General features: G+C 44.3%; 1 protein-coding gene across 1 annotated transcript in view; it reads left to right on the top strand.

The window, feature by feature from the left end:
• The first annotated feature begins 2,791 nt into the window (after positions 1–2,791).
• Positions 2,792–27,711, top strand: part of LOC124615138 (venom carboxylesterase-6-like) — a 202,162-nt gene continuing 177,242 nt past the window's right edge. The window contains exon 1 of the mRNA XM_047143003.1: positions 2,792–3,005. Coding sequence (XP_046998959.1) covers positions 2,802–3,005 — 204 coding nt within the window. The 5' untranslated portion in view covers positions 2,792–2,801. The remainder of the gene's footprint in view (positions 3,006–27,711) is intronic.

Raw genomic sequence — 27,711 nt, 5'->3', positions numbered from 1 at the left:
CAAAACAAACGTCCATTATTGGCACCGAAGCAGAATCAGCTTTCATCATAAGAGACAACAGACCTCCACCCTGCCCGCCAATTAGCTCTCGCTTGAGACCACTTACGTCGCAAACGACGGTGGACTTGGGCCAGCGGAGTGCACGCTAAGTTTCTGGCTCAGAGCTGTCCTTCAAGTAACCTATCAGTAATACGCGTAGTTCGTTGCGTGACTGTGGTGCCAACTGCGGCTCAAACTGCTGCTGCTGATGTAGTACGATGCACCAGAGCCATACACCGAACACGACAGTTTTTCCTCGCGGTAGTGCGATGTGGCCGTTCAGAGCCCAGCCTTCTTGCGACTTAACATTCTCGTGACCACTGCGTCAGCAGTCACGTACAGTGGCTACATTCCTGTCAAGTTTTTCTGCACTAACGCAGAAGAAATATCCAGGTTCCAACTTAGTGAATGTTGATAATTGTGTCTTTGTCACCTTAAAGGCATTCTTGACTAACATCAAATCACGACGTGCAATCTCAAACGTAACGTTCACGACCGTTACTGCTCGTATTTGAGGCATATCTGAGTTGCATCCTCATACTGTAGCTGCTAACGTCACTCTCATGCGACTGACGTGAAATTTGAATAGATACTAGGGTAATCCCGAAAGTAAGGTCTCCTATTTTTTTATAAGTAAGTAGATCTGTTTATTTCTACAATGGCTTACATCAGTTTACAGCTTGAACATTTAGCTATTTTTCGACGTAATCACCATTTCTGTCGATGCATGTTTGTAGACGCTGTGGCAGTTTTTGTATGCCCATGTCATACCAGCTCGCCGCCATGCTGTTCAGAAAGTTATGAACCTCTTCTTCACTTCGTCGTCGGAGCAGAATTGCTTTCCGGCCAAATGTTCTTTTAACCTAGGGAACAGGTGATAGTCACTGGGCGCCAAGTCGGGACTGTGGGGTGGGTGGGTGATTATGTTCCCCTGAAACTGTTGCAGGAGAGCACGGTTTGCCGAGCGATGTGTGGGCGAGCGTTGTCATGGGGAATGTGTACGCCCTTGCTCAACATTCCTCTTCTCCGGTGCTGAATTGCCTGTTTGAGTTTTTTCAGAGTCTTACAGTACCTGTCAGAGTTAATTGTGGTCCCAGCGATTCAACTCCGACGACGAGGTGAAAGAAGAGGTTCATAACTTTCTGAACAGCATGGCGGCGATCTGGTATGGTTTTGGGCATACAAAAACTGTCACAGCGTCTACAAAAATGCATCGACAAAAATGGTGATTATGTCGAAAAATATCCAAATGTTCAAGCTGTAAACTGATGTAAACCATTGTAGAAATAAACTGGTCTATGTACTTACAAAAAAAAAAAAAAAGTAGGAGACCTTACTTTTGGGATTACCCTCGTATCATCTTAGAGATGTAGAAACACGCCTATCAACTTTGTTTATATTGCACAAAACTTACTTAGTGTTGCGGTTTTTTTCTGTCAGCATTCTTATCGCATTAACACATCTGTGAAGCAATCAGACGATTTTGGGTGGTTAATACATGGGAATTCGATTCTTTAAAGGATCATGTGTTTACTTGTACCCTACTCAAGATTTTAAAAATTCATACTCGACTCAATCAGTTGTTCATTGACTGACATCAAGCACAACAGTGTAGGCGATTGATTTGGACGCAGGCACGTGGCGTGCACCTATCACGAGCAGTTGAGTTTAGTCATTCGTCTGAAAGAGGGGGGGGGGGGGGGACGACGTTTATGCTCGTATACGACGCATTACACTATCAAATTACACTATTACACTATCAAATTCCTTTGTCCAATATCTTTGTCAAAGATATTTGATGGTGAAATAGGGAACTTTGTCAAATATCGTCCAATATTTGATCAAATCTAGGGCCTCGCTGTAGATCTGATCAAAGAAGTCGCTTGTCTTCTGTTCACTGCAATGTGACATGTTACCACATGGAGCATCGCTGCATTCTGTCGTCTGTAGTGTTTTTAAAAACATTGCCGGTAAATACAATTGGTGTGTGCCGACAACTACAAAATTAATAGAGATGTATGAAGCTGATGAGGCGCTTTACAACGTGAGGCACGCTGAATACAAAAATGGATTACGAAGATTGGAGACCTGACCTAACCTAACCTAACCCTCTCCTGTAATGTGTTACAGTGAACCTGTCTTCTGCAGATGTAGCAGTTCTTAAGTGAATATTGTTCTTTGTGATATGAGGTCACACTTCATTGAGCACATACAGAAATGTATGCTCATCCATTCTTAAGTAATTGATGTACGACTTGACGTCCGCCACTATAAGCTCACGTAACAAGTTTTGTTGAATGCTTTTATCGAGTCGTCGTATAACCCACGGCTTCACCCAAGTATGTTTCCTTTTCTTCCCCCGCTTCTCTTCCGCATGTGCACACAGTGCAATTGTGGTACATGCAACTGCTGCGGTTAATAACAAGTTGTTGTTGTCAGCCATCTTGAACTTTGACGAAAAATATGATGACAGTGTAATACCCTTCTAGCGCTACGTCAAAGATCTTTGTCAAATACATTTGACGGAATATTTGATCACATCTTTGATCAAATCTTTGGCAAAGAAATTTGATAGAGTAATATCGGCCTTGCAGCCCGGCTATCACGCCGCTTTACATCTGCCTGAGCGATGGTGCGGCGCCTGGTCCAACGGGGAAAGGTGAGCGCGTCCTTGCCAGCTGCCCCCTCCCCTCCCCGCCCTTCCTAGCCTGTGGCGGCTGGCAGCAGACGCGCAAGTCCACAGTTCGGCTATGTCGCCCGCCATGTCGCGCTGCAGCCTTCCCGTGTTGCTGCTGCTGCTGCTGCCGCTGCTGAAAGCTGCGGCCGCTTCCTCGGCGCGGCCCGTGGTGCACGTCGAACAGGGCGCTCTGCGCGGCGTCACCTTGCGATCCTCCTCCGGCCGTCCCTTCTTCGCCTTCCGAGGCGTACCCTACGCCCGCCCTCCCGTCGGCAAGCTACGCTTCCAGGTATTCTAGTCCCTTTCCGGCACTATTTTTGTAGCACTATAAGTAGCGGCAGCGGCGAGAGTGAGGCGGGAAGGAAGCCAGTCTGCACTCCGTCAGCATTCCGGGGGGAGTCATTCCTGATGTGGAAAGGGTGCTTCCGGATGCTGTGAAGAGTACAGGGTGCAGCCAACTGCATGTGGTGGCTCATGTCGGTACCAATGACGTGTGTCGCTTTGGATCGGAGCAGATTCTGTCTGGTCTCGGGCGGCTAGCGGAAATGGTAAAGACTGCCAGTCCTGCTTCCGAGATTAAGGCGGAGCTCACCATCTGCAGCATCGTCGATAGAACCGACTGTGGTCCTTTGGTGCAGAGCCGAGTGGAGGGTCTGAATCAGAGGCTCAGGCGGTTCTGTGACCGCGTAGACTGCAGATTCCTTGTCTTGAGCCATCGGGTGGTGGGTTTCCGGGTTCCGCTTAATAGGTCATGAGTCAACTACACACAGGAAGCGGCTACGCGGCTAACGGGGGCTGTGTGGAAGGGACTGAGCGGTTTTTTAGGTTAGAGGGTCTCAGGGAATCACAGAAGGGACGTCCGTCTAAAAGTGGGCAGGTAAAACACAGTAAGGTAGTTGTAGAAACGATTGGTATTGTAGTTGTAAGTTGTCGTAGCTGTGTTGGGAAAGAACCAGAGCTCCAAGCCCTAATAGAAAGCACTGAAGCTCAAATAGTTGTAGGTACAGAGACCTGGCTAAAGCCGGAAACAAGTTCAGCCGAAATTTTTTCAAACGATCTAACAGTGTTCAGAAAGATTAGATTAAACACAGTATTTATTGTTGTCAGAGGTAGTTTGCCTTGTAGCGAAATAGAAGTAGATAGTTTGTGTGAAATAGTATGGGTAGAGGTTATACCTGACGATCGGACTAAACTATTAATTGGATCGTTTTACCGACCCCCCGACTCAGAAGATATAGTTGCTGAACAGTTCAAAGAAAACTTGAGTCTCATTTCAAATAAGTACCCCGCTCATACAATTATAGTCGGTAGTGAGTTTAATCTACCCTCGATATGCCAGAAAAATTATACGTTTAAAGCCGGCGGCAGGCATAAAACGTCATCCGAAATTGTACTGAATGCTTTCTCAGAAAATTATTTTTAACAATTAGTTCATGAGGCCACTCGAAGCGTAAATGCTTGCGAAAGCATACTTGACCTTTTAGCAACAAATAATCCTGGACAAATAGCGAGTATTGTGACGAATACAGGAATTAGCGACTACAAGGCAGTTGCTGCTAGGCTGAATACCGTAACACCTATAACCATCATAAAGAAACGCAAAGTATATCTATTTAAAAAAGCTGATAAAAATGCTCTTAAAACCTTTTTAACAGACAGTCTTCACTCCTTCCTATCTGATCATGTAAGTGTAGAAAAGTTGGGGAATGTTTTCAAAGAGATAGTAACGACAGCAATTGAGAGATATATACCACATAAATTAATTAGTGATGGTACTGATCCCCCATTGTACACAAAACGGGTCAGATCGTTGTTGCAGAAGCAACGAAAAAAGCCTGCCAAATTTGAAAGAACGCAAAATCCCCAAGACAGGCAAAGTGTTACAGAAGTTCGAAATATGGCGTGTACTTCAATGCGAGATACTTTTAATAATTTCCACAACGAAATTCTGTCTCGAAACCTGTCAGAAAACCCAAAGAGATTCTGGTCATATACACTCCTGGAAATGGAAAAAAGAACACATTGACACCGGTGTGTCAGACCCACCATACTTGCTCCGGACACTGCGAGAGGCCTGTACAAGCAATGATCACACGCACGGCACAGCGGACACACCAGGAACCGCGGTGTTGGCCGTCGAATGGCGCTAGCTGCGCAGCATTTGTGCACCGCCGCCGTCAGTGTCAGCCAGTTTGCCGTGGCATACGGAGCTCCATCGCAGTCTTTAACACTGGTAGCATGCCGCGACAGCGTGGACGTGAACCGTATGTGCAGTTGACGGACTTTGAGCGAGGGCGTATAGTGGGCATGTGGGAGGCCGGGTGGACGTACCGCCGAATTGCTCAACACGTGGGGCGTGAGGTCTCCATAGTACATCGATGTTGTCGCCAGTGGTCGGCGGAAGGTGCACGTGCCCGTCGACCTGGGACCGGACCGCAGCGACGCACGGATGCACGCCAAGACCGTAGGATCCTACGCAGTGCCGTAGGGGACCGCACCGCCACTTCCCAGCAAATTAGGGACACTGTTGCTCCTGGGGTATCGGCGAGGACCATTCGCAACCGTCTCCATGAAGCTGGGCTACGGTCCCGCACACCGTTAGGCCGTCTTCCGCTCACGCCCCAACATCGTGTAGCCCGCCTCCAGTGGTGTCGCGACAGGCGTGAATGGAGGGACGAATGGAGACGTGTCGTCTTCAGCGATGAGAGTCGCTTCTGCCTTGGTCCCAATGATGGTCGTATGCGTGTTTGGCGCCGTGCAGGTGAGCGCCACAATCAGGACTGCATACGACCGAGGCACACAGGGCCAACACCCGGCATCATGGTGTGGGGAGCGATCTCCTACACTGGCCGTACACCACTGGTGATCGTCGAGGGGACACTGAATAGTGTACGGTACATCCAAACCGTCATCGAACCCATCGTTCTACCATTCCTAGACCGGCAAGGGAACTTGCTGTTCCAACAGGACAATGCACGTCCGCATGTATCCCGTGCCACCCAACGTGCTCTAGAAGGTGTAAGTCAACTACCCTGGCCAGCAAGATCTCCGGATCTGTCCCCCATTGAGCATGTTTGGGACTGGATGAAGCGTCGTCTCACGCGGTCTGCACGTCCAGCACGAACGCTGGTCCAACTGAGGCGCCAGGTGGAAATGGCATGGCAAGCCGTTCCACAGGACTACATCCAGCATCTCTACGATCGTCTCCATGGGAGAATAGCAGCCTGCATTGCTGCGAAAGGTGGATATACACTGTACTAGTGCCGACATTGTGCAAGCTCTGTTGCCTGTGTCTATGTGCCTGTGGTTCTGTCAGTGTGATCATGTGATGTATCTGACCCCAGGAATGTGTCAATAAAGTTTCCCCTTCCTGGGACAATGAATTCACGGTGTTCTTATTTCAATTTCCAGGAGTGTATAAAGCACACCAGTGGCAAGACGCAATCAATACCTTCACTGCGTGATAACAACAGTGAAGTCACTGGTGACAGTGCTACTAGAGCAGAGTTATTAAACACGGTTTTCCGAAACTCCTTCACCAAAGAAGACGAAGTAAATATTCCTGAATTCCACTCAAGAACAACTGCCAAGATGAGAAACATAGAAGTAGATATCCTCGGAGTAACGAAGCAGCTTAAATCACTTAATAAAGGCAAGGCCTCCGGTCCAGATTGTATACTGGTCAGGTTCCTCTCAGAGTATGCTGACAAAATAGCTCTATATTTAGCAATTATATACAACCACTCGCTCACAGGAAGATTCGTACCTAAAGACCGGAAAATTGCTCATGTCACACCAGTACCCAAAAAGGGAAGTAGGAGTAATCCGTTGAATTACAGGTCTATATCACTAACGTTGATTTGCAGTAGGGTTTTGGAACATATACTGTATTCGAACATTATGAAGTACCTTGAAGAAAACGATTTATTGACACATAGCACAATTTTAGAAAATATCGTTCTTGTGAAACACAATTAGCTCTTTATACTCATGAAGTAATAAGTGCTATAGACAGGGGATGTCAAACTGATTCCATATTTTTAGATCCAGAAGGCTTTAGACACCGTTCCTCACAAGCGTCTTCTAACCAAACCGCGTGCCTACGGAGTATCACCTCAGTTGTGCGACTGGATTCGTGATTTCCTGTCAGAAAGGTCACAGTTCGTAGTAATAGACGGAAAGTCATCGAGTAAAACAGAAGTAATATCTGGCGTTCCCCAAGGAACAGTTATAGGCCCTCTATTGTTCCTGATCTGTATTAACGACATAGGAGACAATCTGAGTAGCTGTCTTATATTGTTTCTACATCTACATCAATACTCCGCAAGCCACCTGACGATGTGTGGCGGAGGGTACTTTCAGTACCTCTATCGGTTCTCCCTTCTATTCCAGTCTCGTATTGTTCGTGGAAAGAAGGATTGTCGGTATGCTTCTGTGTGGGCTCTAATCTCTCTGATTTTCTCCTCATGGTCTCTTCGCGAGATATGCGTAGGAGGGAGCAATATACTGCTTGACTGCTCGGTGAAGGTATGTTCTCGAAACTTCAACAAAAGCCCGTACCGAGCTACTGAGCGTCTCTCCTTCGAAGACTTCCACTGGGGTTTATCTACCATCTCCGTAGCGCTTTCGCGATTACTAAATGATCCTGTAACGAAGCGCGCTGCTCTCCGTTGGATCTTCTCTATCTCTTCTATCAACCCTATCTGGTACGGATCACACACTGGTGAGCAATATTCAAGCAGTGAGCGAACAAGTGTACTGTAACCTACTTGCTTTGTTTTCGGATTGCATTTCCTTAGGATTCTTCCAATGAATCTCAGTCTGGCATCTGCTTTACCGACGATCAACTTTATATGATCATTCCATTTTAAATCACTCCTAATGCCTACGCTCAGATAATTTATGGAATTAACTGCTTCCCGTTGCTGACCTGCTATATTGTAGCTAAATGATCAGGGATCTTTCTTTCTATGTATTCGCAGCACATTACACTTGTCTACATTGAGATTCAATTCCATTCCCTCCACCATGCGTCAATTCGTTGCATATCCTCCTGCATTTCAGTACAATTTTCCATTGTCACAACCTCTCGATATACCACACAATCATCCGCAAAAAGCCTCAGTGAAATTCCGATATTATCCACAACGTCATTAATGTATACTGTGAATAGCAACGGTCACTGCCCTGCGGTACACCTAAAATCACTCTTACTTCAGAAGACTTCTCTCCATTGAGAATGACATGCTGCGTTCTGTTGTCTAGGAACTCTTCAATCCAATCACACAATTGGTCTGGTAGTCCATATGCTCTTACTTTGTTCTTTTAACGATTGTGTGGAATTGTATGAACGCCATATGACGCTGTCATTTACCGTCTTGTAAAGTCATCAGATGATCAAAACGACTTGCAAAATGATTTAGATAAGATATCTGTATGGTGCGAAAAGTGGCAATTGGCCCTGAATAAGGAAAAGTGTGAAGTTATTCACATGAGTACTAAAAGAAGTCAGCTAAATTTCTATTACGCGATAAGTCACACAAATCTGAAGGCTGTAAATGTAACTAAATATTTAGGGATTACAATTACAAATAACCTAAATTGGAACGATCACGTAGATAATATTGTAGGTAGAGCAGACGAAAGGCTGCTATTCATTGACAGAACACTTAGAAGGTGCAACAGGTCTACTAAAGAGACTGCTTACACTACGCTTGTCCGCCCCATTCTGGAGTATTGGTGTGCGGTGTGGGATCCGCATCAGGTGGGACTGACGGATGACATCGAAAAAGTACAAAGAAAGGCAGCTCGTTTTGTATTATCGCGAAATAGGGAAGATAGTGTCACAGACATGATACGTGAATTGGAGTGGCAATCATTAAAACAAAGGCGTTTTCGTTGCGACGGGATCTTCTCATGAAATTTCAATCACCAGTTTTCTCCTCCGCCTGCGAAAAATTCTGTTGGCACACACCTACATAGGGAGAAACGATCAGCACGATAAAATAAGAGAAATCAGGGCTCGCACAGAAAAATTTAAGAGCTCGTTTTTCCTGCGTGCCGCCGGCCGCGGTGGTCTAGCAGTTCTGGCGCTGCAGTCCGGAACGGCGGGACTGCTACGGTCACAGGTTCGAATCCTGCCTCGGGCATGGGTGTGTGTGATGTCCTTAGGTTAGTTAGGTTTAAGTAGTTCTAAGTTCTAGGGGACTTATGACCTAAGATGTTGAGTCCCATAGTGCTCAGAGCCATTTTTCCTGCGTGCCGTTCGAGAGTAGAACGGTAGAGAGACAGCTTGAAGGTGGTTCACTTAACCCTCTGCCAGGCACTTTATTTGAATATCAGAGTAATCACGTGGATGTAGATGTAGATTTATATGGGCATAGAGTAGCGCTGTGTAGCTCAGGCAGGTCGGACAACGCGAGGCAAGGCGGCACGCGGGCAAAAGTACACCGGCAGCGGGCACCTGGCGCAGCTACAGTGGCCACAATCGCTGTGCGAGTCTCCGAACCAGCTAGCAGTGGCGGTATTACACTCTTGCTGGTGCAAGAAAGGACGAGAGAACCGTACATAGGTGATTCGGTCCCCTGGCAGAACAGCCAAAGAAAGCTTTTGTAATTAGATTTAATAACAATAAGTCACAGCAAAACCGAATGTCCAGTAAAGTTTGTTACAAGAACTACATGGGTTAAACGTTTATCACAGAGCTTAGTAAAGACTTCAGGCGTTTGATGCTTTAGCAACTGTCAGAGTTCCGTTCACACTAGAATAACAACAAATGTCGGCTACATAAGCGAGGCCTACTTCCAAACGTCTTCCGGCACTAGGTGCGTGAACAATGCATCTGATGCCAATTGGCAGATTATACATTTGTGAGATGTAAAACTTTCCCGGCGTACATTTTGTTCCACAAAATTTCGGGCGAACTGCCGGATGTTTGTAACTTCATGACACAATATTTCGGCACAGAGTCTTCTGGCCATCGTCAGGTAATACTGGCAAAAACGCACTGAGCTCTGGTATTTAATGCCCCGTTGGCACATGCGTGGTCGATTCACTTGGCGTTGGGCGTGCGCTACTAGAGCGCGTACGATTCTGCTGCGCCGTGCGCACTCCGTGGTAAAAGCTCGCCGCACGGGTATCAATTCGATTGCCTTCCCGCGGTTCCATCTCAAGTCTACGCTGGCTACGGAGTTCACGAAGTTTTTCAACGATTGGATTCCATGCCTTATTCAATTGAAATCCGCCGTCTCGATTAATAAGAGACTCACTGTCAGAAGTCGTATTTCCAGGGATTCATTAATAACAGAACTCCTAAAGTTAGACGTGTGGGCCACAATTTTGATCTCACTGTAATTCATTACATGACCAGTGGAAATACAGTGTTCGGCGATGGCAGGTTTACAAGTCTGAAGGAGGCGAGTATGCCGCTGATGTTCTGCGATGCGATCCTGCACAGTACGCTTCGTTTGCCCTATATAAGATTTTCCGCATTCGCACGGAAACCTGTAAACACCTGCCTTGCTCTAGGTCATCTTTGACAGATCCCAACAGCGACGAAATTTTTGCAGGAGGACGAAAGATTGCTTTCGCATTATATTTTCTTAGTATTCTGCCTATCTGTGGTGAGATATTACCAATATATGATAAATAGGCAGTCGTTTTAAAGGCCTCTTCCTCTTCTTTGCTCTGTCGCTTACAGGCCTGCAGCGCTCTCTCCACTTGCTGGGACGAATACCCACTCCTCAGAAACACAGTCTGCAGGTTCTCTAGTTCCGTTTGCAATCTATCGGTGTCAGAGATGACGTGTGCTCGGTGAATCAAGGTCTTCAAAACACTCATCGTTTGTGCCGGATGGTGGCAACTAGCGGGTTGCAAGTAAAGATCTGTGTGAGTGGGCCTTCTATATACTGAATGACCAAGTGTGCCATCGCCCTTAAGTTGCACCAACACGGCTAAAATCGGCAGGCACCCCTCCTTCTCCAACTCCATAGCAAATTTTATGCTTTCGTGTATGGAGTTCAGATGTTATGCGAGAGTTCGTAGACGATCCAAACCATGAGGCCAAACTATAAAAGTGTCGTCAACATATGCGGCAAATCTTACATAGGGAAAACGAAGCGTACTGTTCTGGATCGCATTGCAGAACATGAGCGGCATACTCGTCTCCTTCAGACTTGTAAATCTGCCATCGCCGAACACTGTATTTCCACTGGTCATGTAATGAATTACAGTGAGATCAAAATTGTGGCCCATACGTCTAACTTTAGGAGTCCTGTTATTAATGAATTCGAGGAAATACGACTGTCTGACAGTGAGTCCCTTATTAATCGAGACTGCGGATTTCAATTGAATTCGGCATGGAATCCAATCGTTGAAAAACTTCGTGAGCTCCGTAGCCAGCGTAGTCCTGAGATGGATCCGCGGGAAGAAAATCGAATTGATATCGATGCGGCGAGTTTTCACCATGGAGGGCGCGCGGCGCAGCAGAATCTAATGCGCTAAGTAGCGCATGCGCAACGCCAAGTGAATCCACCACGCATGTGCCGGCGGGGCCTTATATACCAGAGCTCAGTGCGTTTTCGCCAGTATCACCTGAAGATGGCCGTAAGACACTGTCCCGAAATATTGTGGCAGGAAGTTACAAACATCCGGCAGTTCGCCCGAAATTTTGTGGAAGACATTATACATTTGTTTACACTAGGGTTCAGCTTATTGGAAGAGAGTACAGCTTCTACAGGCACAACTACTGCCGAGTTCCTTCTTTCTTTTTAATTTATGCGGCAGATCCTACCGACCGAAAATCGTGAGCAGGAAAAGTACTGGTTGGAGGGGAGACTAAGTTACATCTATTGTACTTTGTTCGCTTGCTTCTACCAGCCTGCCTGCCTGGGTGGTCGTGCGGTTCTAGGCGCTACAGTCTGGAACCGCGACCGCTACGGTCGCAGGTTCGAATCTTGCCTCGGGCATGGATTTGTGTGATGTCCTTAGGTTAGTTAGGTTTAAGTAGTTCTAAGTTCTAGGGGGCTGATGACCTCAGAAGTTAAGTCCCATACTGCTCAGAGCCATTTGAACCATCTACCAGCCTCGCGTCTCGATACAGTCCTCAGTCGGGAAGACTCAGAAGCTTTTAGTCAAGCATGAGCTTTGATTCAACCAACGGCACCTAAATAACAAAACCTCAGCGCACATGCTGTGACATCATGATTCGGCGGCTGCATTGGAGTCGCTGCATCAATCGCTCTTATACACATGTACATAAATGCGGATACTTTCGACATCCAACAGAGTACTGCATATTCCGTCGCATTAGTTCCTAAAACGTAAGAGAACTCATAAAAAATTGGAGTTATTACCAAGTTGGATCCTGTATCTTTAGAAGCATAATATCTATAGATACCGAGTTTTATCAGTCATGCACTTATGGCAAATCCTTTGTGCAAATCGAATTTACAATGAAGTAACCAAGTCAGACCTTTACTCCATATGTAATGATAATAATAATTTTCCTCGAAGACGAACAACATTACAGCTACGGAAACTTATAAAATATTTACTCCAAAATTCATCGTAATGGTACTGAGCCCATTCCATATTGTCACTTTTTGAGGAGATAAATATAATTCTCATTTTTAATGTAAAAGCTTATTGACATTGACGTATGCAAATACGCATTGCTAAACAGAGGAGACAGAGAAAGAGAGAGAGAGGGGGGGGGGGGGGGAAGAGACGTGCGTGTTAACGTTTCATATTATGAAATATATTGGGACTTCAGAAATTAATTTATACATGACGTCCCACGGCAAGACCATTACGCAATGGGAGTGGTGCATTGTTAGAAGAGAGTACATGTGCCAGGTTTCTATTAGAGAGTTCTTCTGCGGTGCGTATAAGGGTGAGTCTTACTGCACGCTAGTAATGTCACGCATGACGCCATTATGACCATAACAGGTGCATCACAGTGTGCGAGTAACGGTGTGACAACTGGAAACGTACTCCAAAGCTAAAGTACGCGGGACAGCACGATCTTGTGGGCAAAACTTCTAAACTGCACCACACACTCACAGTGAAATTAAGGCGGAATATGATCCGCACGCAATGTCACGTCCAGCCGTAGTGAAATGATGCCAACAATCTGACCAAGGCCGCACAGACTTGGGTGACGCTGACTGCAGAGGAAGGCCACCAACATCGACCACAGATGACAATTCCTTGGCAATCTGGGAAGTGATTCACAGCAATTGCAGTGGAACTATTGCGTACGTTATTTAGCAGACGCACATCTCAAGATGCAGTGCTCATTCGATCGTCCACGATCGTACGGAGTACCGGAAATTGTACTCAAGTGGGGTTCCGCGATTACTGTTACCTGCACACAAAGGCGCAAGGTTTATGGCGGTTCTGGATTATCTCCCATGGTTTCGCTGTGGAAGGCAATGATTTCCTAAGCCGAATCATTAAGGACGATGAGACATGGGCCCATCAGTTCTCACCAGCAACGATGAGAGCGTCTGTCGAATGGAGGCACACCTCCTCATCTCTGCGGAAGAAATGCGAGGTTGCGCCATCAGCGGAGAATGTCATGAAGATCGTTTCTTCAACTGTGGAGGAGCTGGGTACACAGAGTTTATGATGAAGAGCACTATGCAACACTGACGTCGCTGTGCAACGCCATAATGGAACAAGAGGCATAGAAAATTAAGCAAAGAAACTGTTCTCCTACACGACAATACAACATCCCAAAAAGCACACAAAATGCAAGTTTTCTTCAATATTTTCGACAGGAGATTTGGATGAATCCGTCGTACAGCCCAGAGCTTGCACCATGCAATGTCCATCTTTTCAGAAAGCTGCAAGAACATCTAGTGAAAAGAGATTATCCAACGATGTTGACGTTCTTCTCGAATGGCAGCAGCGTCATGTATCTGTTTCAGTTTGAAGCGTAGTACAGAATTCAGTTAAAGCTATTTGGCCTGCCATAAAAAGTGTAACTTGCTTTATGAAGTCCCCTCATAACACAAGTAATTTACGTAAATAGACTGTGTCTGTTTATGTGCCAGATGAACACTTTTTCATTCATTTGTATATGGCTGTATGTTTTGTACAATTTACATCATTTTTTCTCGTTATAAAGTTTTTGTAAGAAAATATTTGCACAGCAGATCGTTTATAACTTGTGATGGAATCAAGTCATCATCACCATCGTCTACATTTTCTACCCTCTGTTTAGAACACAGTTCTCACCATCTTTTTCTGTCCTCTCACCTCGTTTCTTCCTCCACTCTGTCCCAGTCTTCTCCTCTCTTCATCACACATTTCTTCACTCAAACAATCCGTCTGTTTCTCAGTCTTCTTCTTGATCTGTCACTTGATATTGGTATTTCATGAGCCCGTTACAGAATTTGCAAGCTCTCATTCATTTAATACGCCTGTACCATATTACTTTTATCTTTTCTATGGTCTCTCACTATTTCTCTCACTGTCACATTCCTCACTCTGTATGTTCTAGTAAGTCCCAATCTGCTTCTTTGAATTTTCATTTCGCAAGCCTGTATCCTGCTCACCTGCCTTCATTACCTACGTTTCTGATGCTTATGTCAGTACTGGAGCACAAAACGCTCAATATAAAATTTCCCACGCTCCAGATGAAGCTTCTTACACTCTGCAGGAAAACATGGGGTTGCCATCTCCTTTCACTTATGTCCCTGTCATTCCTCCTGCACCATAACTGCACACTACTTTCCATTACATTTCAATTCATATTCTCCAACCACACCCTGCTCTTCATTCAGCCTTTTGTACTCTCCTCCTCCATTTCACCACGCCAATAAATAATACGCAAACACAATTGCTTTCATATTTTTATCTCCTGTTCACACTGCCCCCCCCCCCCCCTGACATTATCTCAACCACAAAGAGACGAAAAGTAGAGGGGAAACTGCAAATCCTCGCTTCAACCTCCCTTTTCTGCCCAAACTAGTCTCACTTCTCTCCTCCTATTTTACACAAGTCACACGTCCTTGATATATTTCATTCATTCTACTCATAGCAAGACTTCGAATTTCACTTTTCGGAGGGTTTACCAGATAGTACTACGACTATGTTGTTCTGGTGCATAGTTCACATGGCCGCTGCTAGACAGTGTCGCAGTCACTGAATCCATGATAGAACTCGTGGGAAATTCAAAAATCGAAGATAGTATCAGCGGAAAATTAAAAAACGCAAGATTTTGGAAGTGCTCGGAAATTTAAACACAAACACATATGTACGTGTATTTATATATGCTATATTAGTTTAAAGTATTCTTTTGCTGGCACTCACGGCAGCTTAATCTTTATGGACACATATCATAACCTTAAATGTACGTTTCTCTCAACATGCAAATTTTACATTACTGTGGAGATCAAGGCATCTCCGTCCAAATCACACACTTTTTTATTCACTTGCTTAACCTAATATGAGCTGGCCCAATATAAAGCACAGTTTTGTGTTATCTACTTCTGCTTCATACTTTCTTGTTTATCAGACTTCTTTACTAACTTTTTGTCACTAAAATCAAAAAATTTCCAATGCTGTCATCTCATCAACACCCCAGCGTCCACACTTTCTCACACCCTCACAATACCATCAACCACATGGCTTTAAAATATATTCCCAACCTTATTAACACGTTCAATCGCTCTGTTCATGTTACTCATATACTGGTTTCTAATTTTGTACTTTAACGTTTCAAGGCAATCACCCATTCCTTATTTCCTTCCTTGTAAGTTTACTTGCCTTATATCCATACTAACCTTTAGACCACCAGCTAGATTCATGATATGTTAACTCCTTACACTTCTTACATAGAATGACAGCAAATAAATTACAGAAGAGGCTAGAACAAGGAAAGAACTATTGCTCCATACAGTTGAGGTGTGCCCAGTTGCAATACTGTGAAGACTCTCAGAGAGTGAGAAGGTCCATATGATTCTACATTATCTCTTCTCTACTTTGCTTCTGCGCTTTTATGACCATGTCCTGTTCTGTAATTCTCAACTGGTTCTCTGTACCAGAACTAATCCCTCCCCACACTCTCTGTCCTCGGCTTAGGGATACTGGGCTCCTCATGCACTCCTCCCACAACCCTTTTGCTTATAAAAGATTCTATTAGAGATCTACCTTTTATATGCAGCTTCATAACAGACAAATCAAAATTTGCTCCACAAATATACATATTCAAAGTATCTACTCCAACTATCAAGTTCACACTGAGCTTTGGAGTGACTATTCATGTGTGTTCAAGCACTACATCCACAATTTTCGCGGTGTCACTTCCTGATGAACAGCTTTCGATATCTTTCCAGTAGCCCAAAAAATTTTCACATTAGAGACTGATGACACTGCCATATCATTTTTATTCCAAAACCTTAGAACCACTATCTACTAATAAGATTTTCAAACACCATATAGTTATGGCAACAATAGGGTCTACATCTAACGCAAGGGGAACTGGCTCATCTTCTGCTAAGATACCGTTAATTATGACCCTCCTATCAAAGTTTGCGTCCCTCCCCCATGAACCTTGCCGTTGGTTGGGAGACTTGCGTGCCTCAGTGATACAGATAGCCATACCTTAGGTGCACCCACAGTGGAGGGGTTTCTGTTGAGATACCAGACAAACATTTTGTCCCTGAAGAGGGGCAGCAGCCTTTTCAGTAGTTGGAGGGGCAACAGTCTGGATGATTGACTGATCTGGCCTTGTAACATCAGTCAAAACGGCCTTGTTGTGCTGGTACTGTGAACGGCTGAAAGCAAGGGGAAACTACAGGTATAATTATTCGCGAGGGCATGCAGCTCTACTGTATGGCTGAATGGTGAAGGTATGCTCTTGGGTGAAATATTCCAGAGGTGAAATAATCCCCCATTCGAATCTCTGATGGGGACTACTCAGGAGGACGTCGTTATCAGGAGAAACAAAAACGGCGTTCTATGGATAGGAACGTGGAATGTCAGATCTCTTAATCGGGCAGGTAGGTTCGGACAGTTTAAAGCGGAAACTGGTTAGGTTGAAGTTAGATATAGTGGGAATTAGTGACATTCGGTGGCAGGAGGAACAGGACTTCTTGTCAGGCGAATACAGGGTTTTAAACACAAAATCAAATAGGTAAGTTTAATAATGAACAACAAAATAGGAATGCTGATAAGCTACTATGAACAGCATAGTGAATGCATTGTTGTAGCCGAGATAGACATGAAGCACACACCTACCATAGTAGTACAAGTTTATATGACAACTAGCTCCACTGATGAGTAGGGGATTGAGAAAATGTATCATGAGATAAAATAAATTATTCAGATAGTTAAGGGAGCCGAAAATTTAATTATCATGGAGGAATGGAATTAGATCGTTGGGAAAGGGAGCGAAGGAAAAGTAGTAGGTGAATATGGAGTGAGGAAAAGGAATGAAAAAGGAAGCCACCTTGAAGAATTTTGACAGAGCATTATTTAATGAAAACTGACACTTGTTTAAGAATCATGAGAGAAGATTGTAAATGTGGAAGAGACCTGGAGACGCCAGACTGTTTCGGGCTGATTACATAATGGTTCTACAGAAATTTAAGAACCAGATTTTAAATTGCATGACATTTCCAGGGGCAGCGGTGGACTCTGACCAGAATTTATTCGTTATGAACTACAGATTAAAACTGAAGGAACTACAAAAAGGCAGGAATTTAAGAAGATGGGAAGTGGATAAACTGAAAGAACCAGAGGTTGTAGAAGGCGTCAGAGGGAGCATTAGGGAACGATAGACAAGAACGGGGGAAAGGAATACAGTAGAAGAAGAATCGGTAGCTTTGAGAGATGAGATAGTGAAGGTAGCAAAGGATCAAGTAGGTAAAAAGACGAGGGCTAGTGGAAATCTCTGGGTAACACAAGAGATAATGAATTTAATCGATGAAAGGAGAAAATACACTGAAGCGCCAAAGAAACTGTTATAGGCATGCATATTCAAAATACAGAGATTTGTAAACAGGCAGAATACGGCGCTGCGGTCGGCAACGCCTATATAAGACAACAAGTGTCTGACGCAGTTGTTAGATCGCTTACTGCTACTACAATGGTAGGTTATCAAGATTTAAGTAGTTTGAACGTGGTATTATAATCTGCGCACGAGCACGAGCACAGCATTTCCGAGATAGCGATGAAGTGGGGCTTTTCCCGTACGATCATTTCACGAGTGTACTGTCAATATCAGGAATCCGGTAAAGCATAAAAACTCCGACGTCGCTGCAGCCGGAAAAGATCCTGCAAGAAAGGTACCAACGACGACTGAAGACAAACGTTCAACGTGACAGAAGTGCAACCATTCTGGAAATTGCTGCATATTTCAGAGCTGGGCCATCAACAAGTGTCAGCGTGCGAACCATTCAACGAAACATCATCGACGTGTCTTTCGGAGCCGAAGTCCCACTCGTGTACCCTTGGTGACTGCACGATACAGAGCCTTGGTCCATCAACACCGACGTTGGGCTGTTGATGACTGGAAACATGTTGCCTGGTCGGACGAGTCTCGTTTCAAATTGTATGGAGCAGATGGATGTGTACGGGTATGGAGACAACCTTATGAATCCATGGATCCTGCATGTCAGCAGGGCACCGTGCAAGCTGCTGGAGGCTCTGTAATGGTGTGGAGCGTGTGCGGTTAGAGTGATATGCGACCCCTGATACGTCTAGATACGACTCTGACAGGTGACATGTATGTAAGCATCCTGTCTGATCACCGGCATCCATTCATGTCCATTGTGCATTCCGACGGACTTGGGCAATTCCAGCAGGACAATACGACACCCAAACGTCCCGAAGTGCTCCAGGAACACTCTTCTGAGTTTAAACAATTCCATTGGCCACCAAACTCCCCAGACACGAACATTGTTGAGCAGATGTGGGATGCCTTGGAACGTGCTTTTCAGAAAAGATCTCAATCCCCTCGTTCTCTTAACGGATTTATGGACAGCATGCAGGATTCATACTGTCAGTTCCCTCCAGCACTACGTCAGACATTAGTCGAGTACGTGACACGACGAGTTGTGGCACTCCTGAGTGCTCGCGGGGGTTCTACACGATATTACGCAGGTGTACTGTTTCCTTGGCTCTTCAGTATATGAAAATGTAATAAATGAAGCAGGCGAAAGGGAATAGTCTAAAAATTCAGATCGACAGGAATTGCAAAATGGCTAAGCAGGAATGGGTAGAGAACAAATGTAAGGATATAGAAGCATATATCACAAGGGGTAAGATAGATAGGCCTACTGCTTACGAGAAAATTAAATAGACCTTTGGAGAAAAGAGAACCGCCTATATGAATAAAACCAGTCCTGAGCAAAGAAGGGAAAGCAGAACGGTGGAAGGAGATGTCCTTGAGGGCAATATTATGAAAATGGAAGAGGACGTAGAGGAAGATGAGAAGGGAGATATGAAACTAAGAGAAGAATTTGACAAAGCACTGAAAGACTTAAGTCGAAACAAGGCCCTGGGAGTAGACAACATACCGTTAGAGTTACTGGCCTTGGGAGAGCCAGCCATGACAAAAATCTTCCATCTGGTCAGCAAGATGTGTTATAGAGGCGGTGGCTGAGCGGTTCTAGGCGCTTCAGTCCGGAACCGCGCGACTGCTACGGTCGCAGGTTCGAATCCCGCTTCGGGCTTGGATGTGTGTGATGTCTTTAGGTTAGTTAGGTTTAAGTAGTTCTAAGTTCTAGGGAACTGATGGTCTCAGATGTTAAGACCCATAGTGCTCAGAGCCATTTGAACCATTTGAGCCATTTGGGGGGGGGGGGGGAGGAGAGGGGAACAGTTTTAGAGGGAGACAAAGGCATGAATACAGTAAGCAAATTCAGAGGGATGTAGGTTGCACTAGTTACTCGGAGACGGAGAGGCTTGCGCAGCATAGAGTAGCATGGAGAGCTACATGAAACCAGTCTTTGGACTGAAGACCACAACAACAACATCAGAATCCGGTCTAACTAGGGCAGTTTTTTCTTTTGCTCTTCCCACCTGGAGGCACTGTAACTGCTTAAGCAGCCTGGTGTGAAATATCAATTCACAAACATGCTAGGTCTCTGCCCACTCATCCTGCGAGTCTAAAAGCTCAGTTTTGTCGTTTCTAACTTTAAGGCTCGTTCGTATTCGAAATTATCGTTAAACACAAACGTAAGGATGACATCGCTTTATTCTCTCGGTACACTCGTGCTCTTACTTTTTTCTGCTTATGCAAATTCACAAGTTTGTTGTTCATATTACTTTCGTTCCTGCCAATTTGAGTATCTAATTTTAAACCGCATATTTCCCACACTTAGTCAATTCACATTTATCATTTACTGTTTCCGCTACTGTTGGTCTTTGCTCTTCAGTCTCAAGATTCCAATCACATCACCACCCTTCAGACCTTTCTATTATGTCAGGGTCATTTGCATGCTGCCTTTGTTGCTCACCCCTTCTGCCATTTCGTGAATGCTTCTGTCTTGTTTTGAGACGGCTCACTCCGAGAGTGTATCACCACATTTCTTCGCCAAAGACACTCGAAGAATCTGCTAACTGTTCTGGTGCGCTGGCTTCTGGGCATACTGTCCAACCAGTGGCTGCATCTCGCCCCTCAGGTTATTTGCAGAAATTGCATGTTGTTCTGTGTTTATCCACATTCCATACCTATTCTTCATCACATTTCCAATATCCAGTGGGACCATTCCAGGATTCGACCAACAACCCCTTTTGAATTTCTGCAGATCTATATTCTTTTAAAAATTTGCCCTTAAATTCCCTTTAATCGGTAAATTACTAGACACATCATTAGTCTATCTAATGGTATCCCCTCATAACTGCCGTACCACAAAAGAAATTAGTTGTTTCTCTGACCAAGATACAGGAAATGCATCAGGAATTCCTGTATGAACCATTTTGGGAGCACATTTCTGTGTGGATCAAAGAAATTAAATTTCCTACGTGAATAGAAGCTGCTTCCACTGAAGCACCATACAAAACCTGTACTCCCCTTCTGACAACTTAGAGAGATTTCTTGTTCATTTTTAATCAGTTGCACATCCATTGTCCGATTATGCACAACCTGTTCCCTTTGAAATGATTAATGTGCTGATCACTTTGCAGCCAGTTCATGAATTGCCTCTTTCACATGAACTTTAAAATTATTACTCTGTTCCATACTTATTTTATCACTTACGATAGTTATAGCTGTTAATTTTAGCTTCATAAGCTGCTTGCTTTACCTCTATCGCTGTTGTGAAGATGCGATAAACAGTGTCATTATCTTACAAACTTTCCAAGATTTTTGCTACTACTTTTTAGTGCATACATCACAATTTCTAAGCACTGCAGCAGTATCGGAATATACCTTGGCAACAATCTTTGTTAATAACGTATCTACTTGTTACCAATTGCAACTTACATTGTGAAAACTGTTCATCAATACCCCACTTCACTTCCGTTTTAATTGCAAAAGTTCCAACTTTACCTTAGCATTGGCTACCTCAGTTTCAGTGTGTAGATTTGAAATGACTTTGCCATTACCCTTATCAATCTCGTTTTTTATTTTGATATTCAGGTTTTCATTATCTTTTCGTAATTTCTCCTTGAGATTAGCTAGTGTTGCAATTAGTGACCACAGCAAGACATTTTGCACCTTTTGCTGGACCTCTGGAGCCAACTACTCCACAACCAATTTTGTAATTACCTCAGTCTCCTCAATCCCCGCAGGTATTGACTCGCTCAGATTGACTTCCAAAGATTCTCCTCTCTCTGTTTCTACCAACTCAACACAGGGCGATTCTACTACTGTCTCCTCGTCAAGCAATAATTATTTTGAATTTGTATCTCAACTATGAACTTCCGTAATACTTAATTCTCTTGTTAATGATAAATCTGTATTATTACAAATTTACTCTGTTACGACCAGTTTCATTATGTTGAACTCATCAGGTTGCCAGTATGTTCAATAAATGTGTAACAATACAAGTGAGGTGGTTTTCATTAATCGTTACCATTAGAATCAGCTGTGGTGCTCAATGTGATCAAGATTACTTAATTCTCTCTCACCAGTGTCCATATCAAATATCTGATCATCTTCATTGCCACATTGCAGTCTACTGGGTCTTTACTTTCATCTGATTTTTTTTTTTTTTTTTTTTTTTTTGCTTTCAAAGGTTCCTAGTGTGCCAAACAGTTGGTGAAGAGTATGTGAGCTTAGCTTTCGTTGCGACTGTGTGCCTCTAGTACGCAGCGTACATACTGCGATGCTGTTATGCACTGACCCCTTGTCTCAGTTGCAAGGGTCGCTGCTGCTATCTCTGCTAGGCATCAGTACATGTGCTCCTTGGCTGAAGTGGAACTGACTACCACTATATTTTTGCTACTGACCTTCGACCTTATCCGTGCCCACTGAAGTGTTCGGGCACCACAACTCTTTCCCAGTATGCGGAAGGTAGGATACATCTCAAACTCAGCTGTTTTACGCGAATTTTGCTTATTCCTAACTTACACTATGAGAATATCTGACGAAATCTACATAGACTATTATTAAGTAATAGCTGTTACCCATTGTTTCCCTCGCATATCCATAGTTTTGTTACGATGAATGATGTTGAGTAAATAAGCTAGTAGTTTTATGAGATGTATGTGTATAGGGGTGGTGTAGAGACATATGTATGAAAATGTATGCAGTGCCAGTATGTCCATACTTGAATGTGTTTCTATTATTTTGCTGTATGTCGAATATGAAAGAATGCCGTATATTATCTAATTATATTTAAAAATGTCTCAGTTCATTACATTCATGCAGAAATATAGTTTTTAGGGAAATACTTAATTCTCTCTCACTAGTTTTCATACCAAACATTTCATCTTTACTGGCACATTGGTGTGTACTGGGTCTTTATTGTGATCTGACTTTTCGCTTCCAAGGGTTCCTAATGTGTTCCTCTGGCTCACCTAATACTGGATGAGAGACTTTGCCACCAGAGAGACACATACCAACCGTTTCTCCCTTCCATTCGAATGTGTTATGTTGCCTATATTTTTGTTCCATCCCGCTATGGTGACTAATGCATGATTAACATAGTCAGTTAATAGACCATAATCAAATGCAGCCTCACCGTAAGCCTCCCTCACTCCACATGGAAAGGTACTACTCTATTTGTTGTACAGCCTTTAAACGACGCTGTTGTGGATCTTCAAGTGTCTTGGAAGCTGTAAGAGACCCATGACGCTCAATGTCTAAAATGCGGTGGGCTTGTAACTGTTCCAATGACTCTGTAGCTCTGAAGGCCACCTGACGCTCTCCATCAAAGTTACAGCGGACTAGAGATTGCTCTGAGGTTTGTTGGATTCGAGTAACCTTTACAGCTTGAGCTCTCATAGAATTATGCATTAAATCAGATTTACATCTGCGAAGATTATTAAATATGGGTATCAGGCTCACTGTCCGATTTTATTGTTGTATCTCCACCAAAACTCTCCAGCTACACCAGATGGCGTAGGAACCCAATATCATAAACCACACGCACAATAACACTGCATTTTCACCGTCACGGAAAAATCTATAGACACTAAAAGTCGCTGACCATCGCGCCAGCGTCGTCTGCAAGCCGCTCACGTCTATCTTATTTAATAATGTTAATAATACTCAAAAAGATATAACTTTCTAAACTAGCTTATGGTCTTTCTGATCGTTCAAGCTATCTTCATAACAAATACCATCGGAATCGGTTCAGCGGTTCTATAGAGTCGTGAAAATGTAACAGAGTGGGCTATTTTTGCAATTAATGATACTGCTGTTTAGTTTGTAAATATTAATTAAGCACATTGAGAACTAAATAAGCGTTGTATTTATTGTGTTGAAGCATATTATGTACAACATATCAGCCTAAAAAATCGTTTTCACAAATATGATGAAGTTCAAAAGTGAAAGACTAAATAGCTTTTTCAAAGAGTAGTTATTTTTTCCTTAATTTGCGCAATATTTTTCAAATCAATAAATGTCTTGTACTACGCATTTTGTAAAGTAGCTTATCTTCTGCATCAAGGTTCAAGTTATCTCACGCCAAATTTCATGGTTATTAGGTCGCTGGTTTAGTCGTGAAAACGTAACAGACAGAGTTACTTTCGCATTTATTATATTAGTGTGGATTAAAGACCTTGAGGATTGTATAAGCTGTTACCTATGGCTACACTTGCATATCGGTAAAATGAAATCATATATGTATTTGGCTTTATTGGCCAGGATACCCTGGTTGGAAAGTTTTAGAGCTTAGTACAAGTGTTTTTATTTGACGCCACTTCAGTGACTTGCACATCGATGATAATGAGGAGGACAGTGTACACATCCAGACGTGACCAGAACAAAAACCAAGCTTTTTATGTGCGGGAATTGAGTGCAGGAACCCAAGATTGTGGAACAGCAACGCTATGTCCACGACGTGTTCGCGCAACTCTCAACGCAACAAAGAAGTTCTAAGAGACGCGTAAGTTCTAAGAGACGCATGACGTTCAGCGGCTAAAATGTGACAGTTTTGTAACTGATATTAGTAAGAAAGTAGGGATGAAACACGTAAAGGATTGTGTAAATATTTTATTCATTAAGTTGAATCATATTATATAGAACATGTCGAACTATAAAACCATTTTCACAAATCTGATTAATTTGAAACGTTAATGAATAAAAAGCTTTTTCAAGAATAATTGTTGTTCCATATTTTGTGTCATATTCTTCAAATCAATAAAATTGTTGTATTACACACTTTATAAAGTGGCCTATGTTCTCCCTCAGCTTTCAAGCTATCTCCATACAAGTTTTTATCACACTTGGTTCAGCGATTTAGTCGTGAAAGCGTAACAGAGAGTTACTTTCGGATTTACGATATTAGTATCGAACTATGGATACGGATTCTGCGCACTTACATGCCATTTCCTGGCACCACGATGTACCATTTTGAAACATTTCTGATAATGTGATTCTTGTGTTTCTCCCGGCGTATTTGATAATCAAAATATCCACGGGTGTACTGCCGGTCTACGGTGTCCAACGAGCACAATATTTCGACGATCATACGTGTCGCCATCATCAGGTGAACTGACGGACTGAGCTCCTGTGAACGTGCCGGCACGGAGATCCGTACGCTATGGCTACTCAGAGCGAACTGGGTTCGGTCGCGGCGGCGGCCGATTTAAATACCCTCCGCCCGCGGCGCGCTCCGTCCGCTGTCGCGCCCCGCGCCACGGTCGCGCTGTGGAACAGATTGCGACGGCGTCTGAGATGACGTCGGTGTGACGGCTCTGTTCGCCGTGGTCGTCACATCTATACGTCTGCTCGATTTACTCTTGATTAACCCAATCGCTGGTTCCCAAGCCTTGCTAAGATTATAGCCACAGTCACGGTTTATGAGGTCGTCATTGGTGCGAATTTCGATGGCCTCTCTAACAACGCTGTCCCAGTATCTCGACGTCTGTACCAGAATCCTCGTGCGCTCATACTCCATAGCTTGATTTTCCGACAAACAATGTTCAGCGACTGCCTACTTGCTCGGATACACCAGTCGAGTGTGCCTCTGGTGTTCACGGCATCGATCCTCGACGGTACGCATCGTCTGACCAACATACGACTTGCCACATTGACACGGAATCTGGTACACGCCGGCCTTCCTCAAACTGAGGTCATCTTTGGCGCTCCCCACCAGTGCACGAGTTGTATTCGTAGGACAAAACACGGTTCCGACCAGGTGTTTCTTCAATATGTGGGCGATTTTTCCCGAGAGTGCGCCTGTATATGGAATAAACACAGTGCCTACCTCCTCCCTGGCGATTTCATCCATCTCCACAGGTTTTGCTGTAGTAGTTGGGCGGAGAGCACGTTGAATCTGCCACTCTCAGTACCCACTTTTTCGAAATACGGTTCTCAGATGTTCCAATTCCTGGGGTAGACTCTGTGCGTCAGAGATAGTGCGCGCCCTATATACTAGAGTTTTAAGTACCCCATTCCTCTGTGAAGGCAGCTGTCTGCGTGCAAATACAGATCAGTGTGCGTTGTCTTCCGATACACTCATGACCTTGGGTGCCGTCAGCCCTTCTCTTGACCAAGACGTCAAGGAAAGGTAATTTACCCTCCGTTTCAGTCTCCATAGTGAATTTGATGTTGGGGTGTATGGAGTTTAGATGTGTAAGGAAGTCAAGGAGTTTATCCATACCATGTGGCCAGATGACGAACGTGTCTTCCACGTAACGGAAAAAGCAAGTAGGTTTCCATTCGGATGACGACAGGGCTTCCTCCTCGAAGTTCTACATGTACAAATTCGCTACCACCGTTGAGAGTGGGCTACCCATGGCGACTCCCTCCGTTTGTTCGTAGTATTCTCCATTAAAAATAAAATACGTGGAAGTCAAGACATGCCTAAAAAGTTCAGTGGTCTTCTCGCCAAACTTCTGACTAATCAATTCTAGTGACTCTCGCAGGGGTACCCTCGTAAACAAGGAAACGACGTCAAAACTCACCATGATATCTGACTCATCCAACCTGAAGCTATCAAGGAGTTTAACAAAATCCATGGAATTACGGATGTGATGAGGGCATTTACCCACATAAGGACTTAATATTCCCGTCAGGTATTTGGCCAACAAATATGTAGTTGCCCTGATGTTGCAGACAGTGGGGCGTAATGGTACCCCCTCTTTGTGAACCTTCGGGAGTCCATATAGTGTAGGCGGTACCGGACCTTGGGGTAACAATTTCTTGGCGTCACCCTCCGGTAAATCTGCGTCCTTGAGAAGCGACCTCGTCTTGTTCTCCACCTTCTTTGTAGGGTCAACGCTGATCTTGCGGTAGGAATCGTCATTTAGCAGGCTCTGCATCTTATCAGTGTAGTCCTTATGGAAGACAACAACTGTAGCATTGCCTTTGTCAGCCGGTAAGACAACAATTTCAGAGCGCTCCCTCAGATCACGAATGGCCGCCCTCTCTTTACTGGTGATATTTGACTTCATCGGCTTGAATTTCGTCAACGCACGACAAGTTTCACGGCGTATTTCCTCAGCTGATTCAGGCGGAAGTCCAGCTGCAACCTGTTCAACAGCACTAACAATTTCTGCGACCGGAGTGAACTTGGGGGTGGGAGCGAAGTTGAGACCTTTCTGCAAAACCGAGACCGCGTCATCACTCAACACCATGCCACTCAAATTGATGACAGTCTTGCACGTAACCTGCAGAGATGGTTTGTCAAGGAGACGTGAGAACTTAGCTGTTTGACGTCCCGTTGCCTTCTTATGGGCGGAATCAGCTGCAACCCAGGTGACACCATGAATCCAATCCCAGGAAAAAGAAGTGAAATTACTAGCCAGTTGCAAATGTAGTTTGATTAATTCCTGTGAGAGAAACTCAAGGCTCCGGCGGGTGAATTGCACTCTCTCACGTACCAATGCGAGGCTAGCTCGTTTCTCTTAGCTGCTGCAGAATCTATGTGATGCATAACCTTAGCAAAATTTGGAACAACATTCTCGGAACGACATCTCTTTAGAAAGGCAAGACTACTTAGCAAACGACATCTACGGTGGCGCAACTTTTCAAATTTCTTCATGCTGCGGTACATCTCCTCCCCATAAACGTGTATGATGTGATTCTTGAGTTTCTCCCGGCGTATTTGATAATCAAAATATCCACGGGTGTACTGCCGGTCTACAGTGTCCAACGGGCACAACATTTCGTGGATCATACATGTCGCAATCATCATCAGTCCGTCAGTTCACCTGATCCGCAGTGTCATCTGTGTCCATCCATTAATAGGGAGTGCTCACAACCAGAAGCCTCAGCGTGGGCCAAATGTGTGAGGCAAGGAGGCAACCATCCGATGGAGATGCTTTCGTGCTTCCTACAACTAAATGAGCGGGTTTGAAAGGCGTCAAATTGTGGCAGTCCGAGTGGCGAGGTGGTGCTTTCAGAGAATTGCCGCACAAATTGGACA

This window comes from Schistocerca americana, chromosome 1, assembly GCF_021461395.2.
Source record: "Schistocerca americana isolate TAMUIC-IGC-003095 chromosome 1, iqSchAmer2.1, whole genome shotgun sequence".
In the NCBI taxonomy this organism is placed as follows: Eukaryota; Metazoa; Arthropoda; class Insecta; order Orthoptera; family Acrididae; genus Schistocerca; species Schistocerca americana.
The sequence above is the reverse complement of the archived record's forward strand: the minus strand, read 5'-3'. Positions and strand labels throughout refer to the sequence as shown.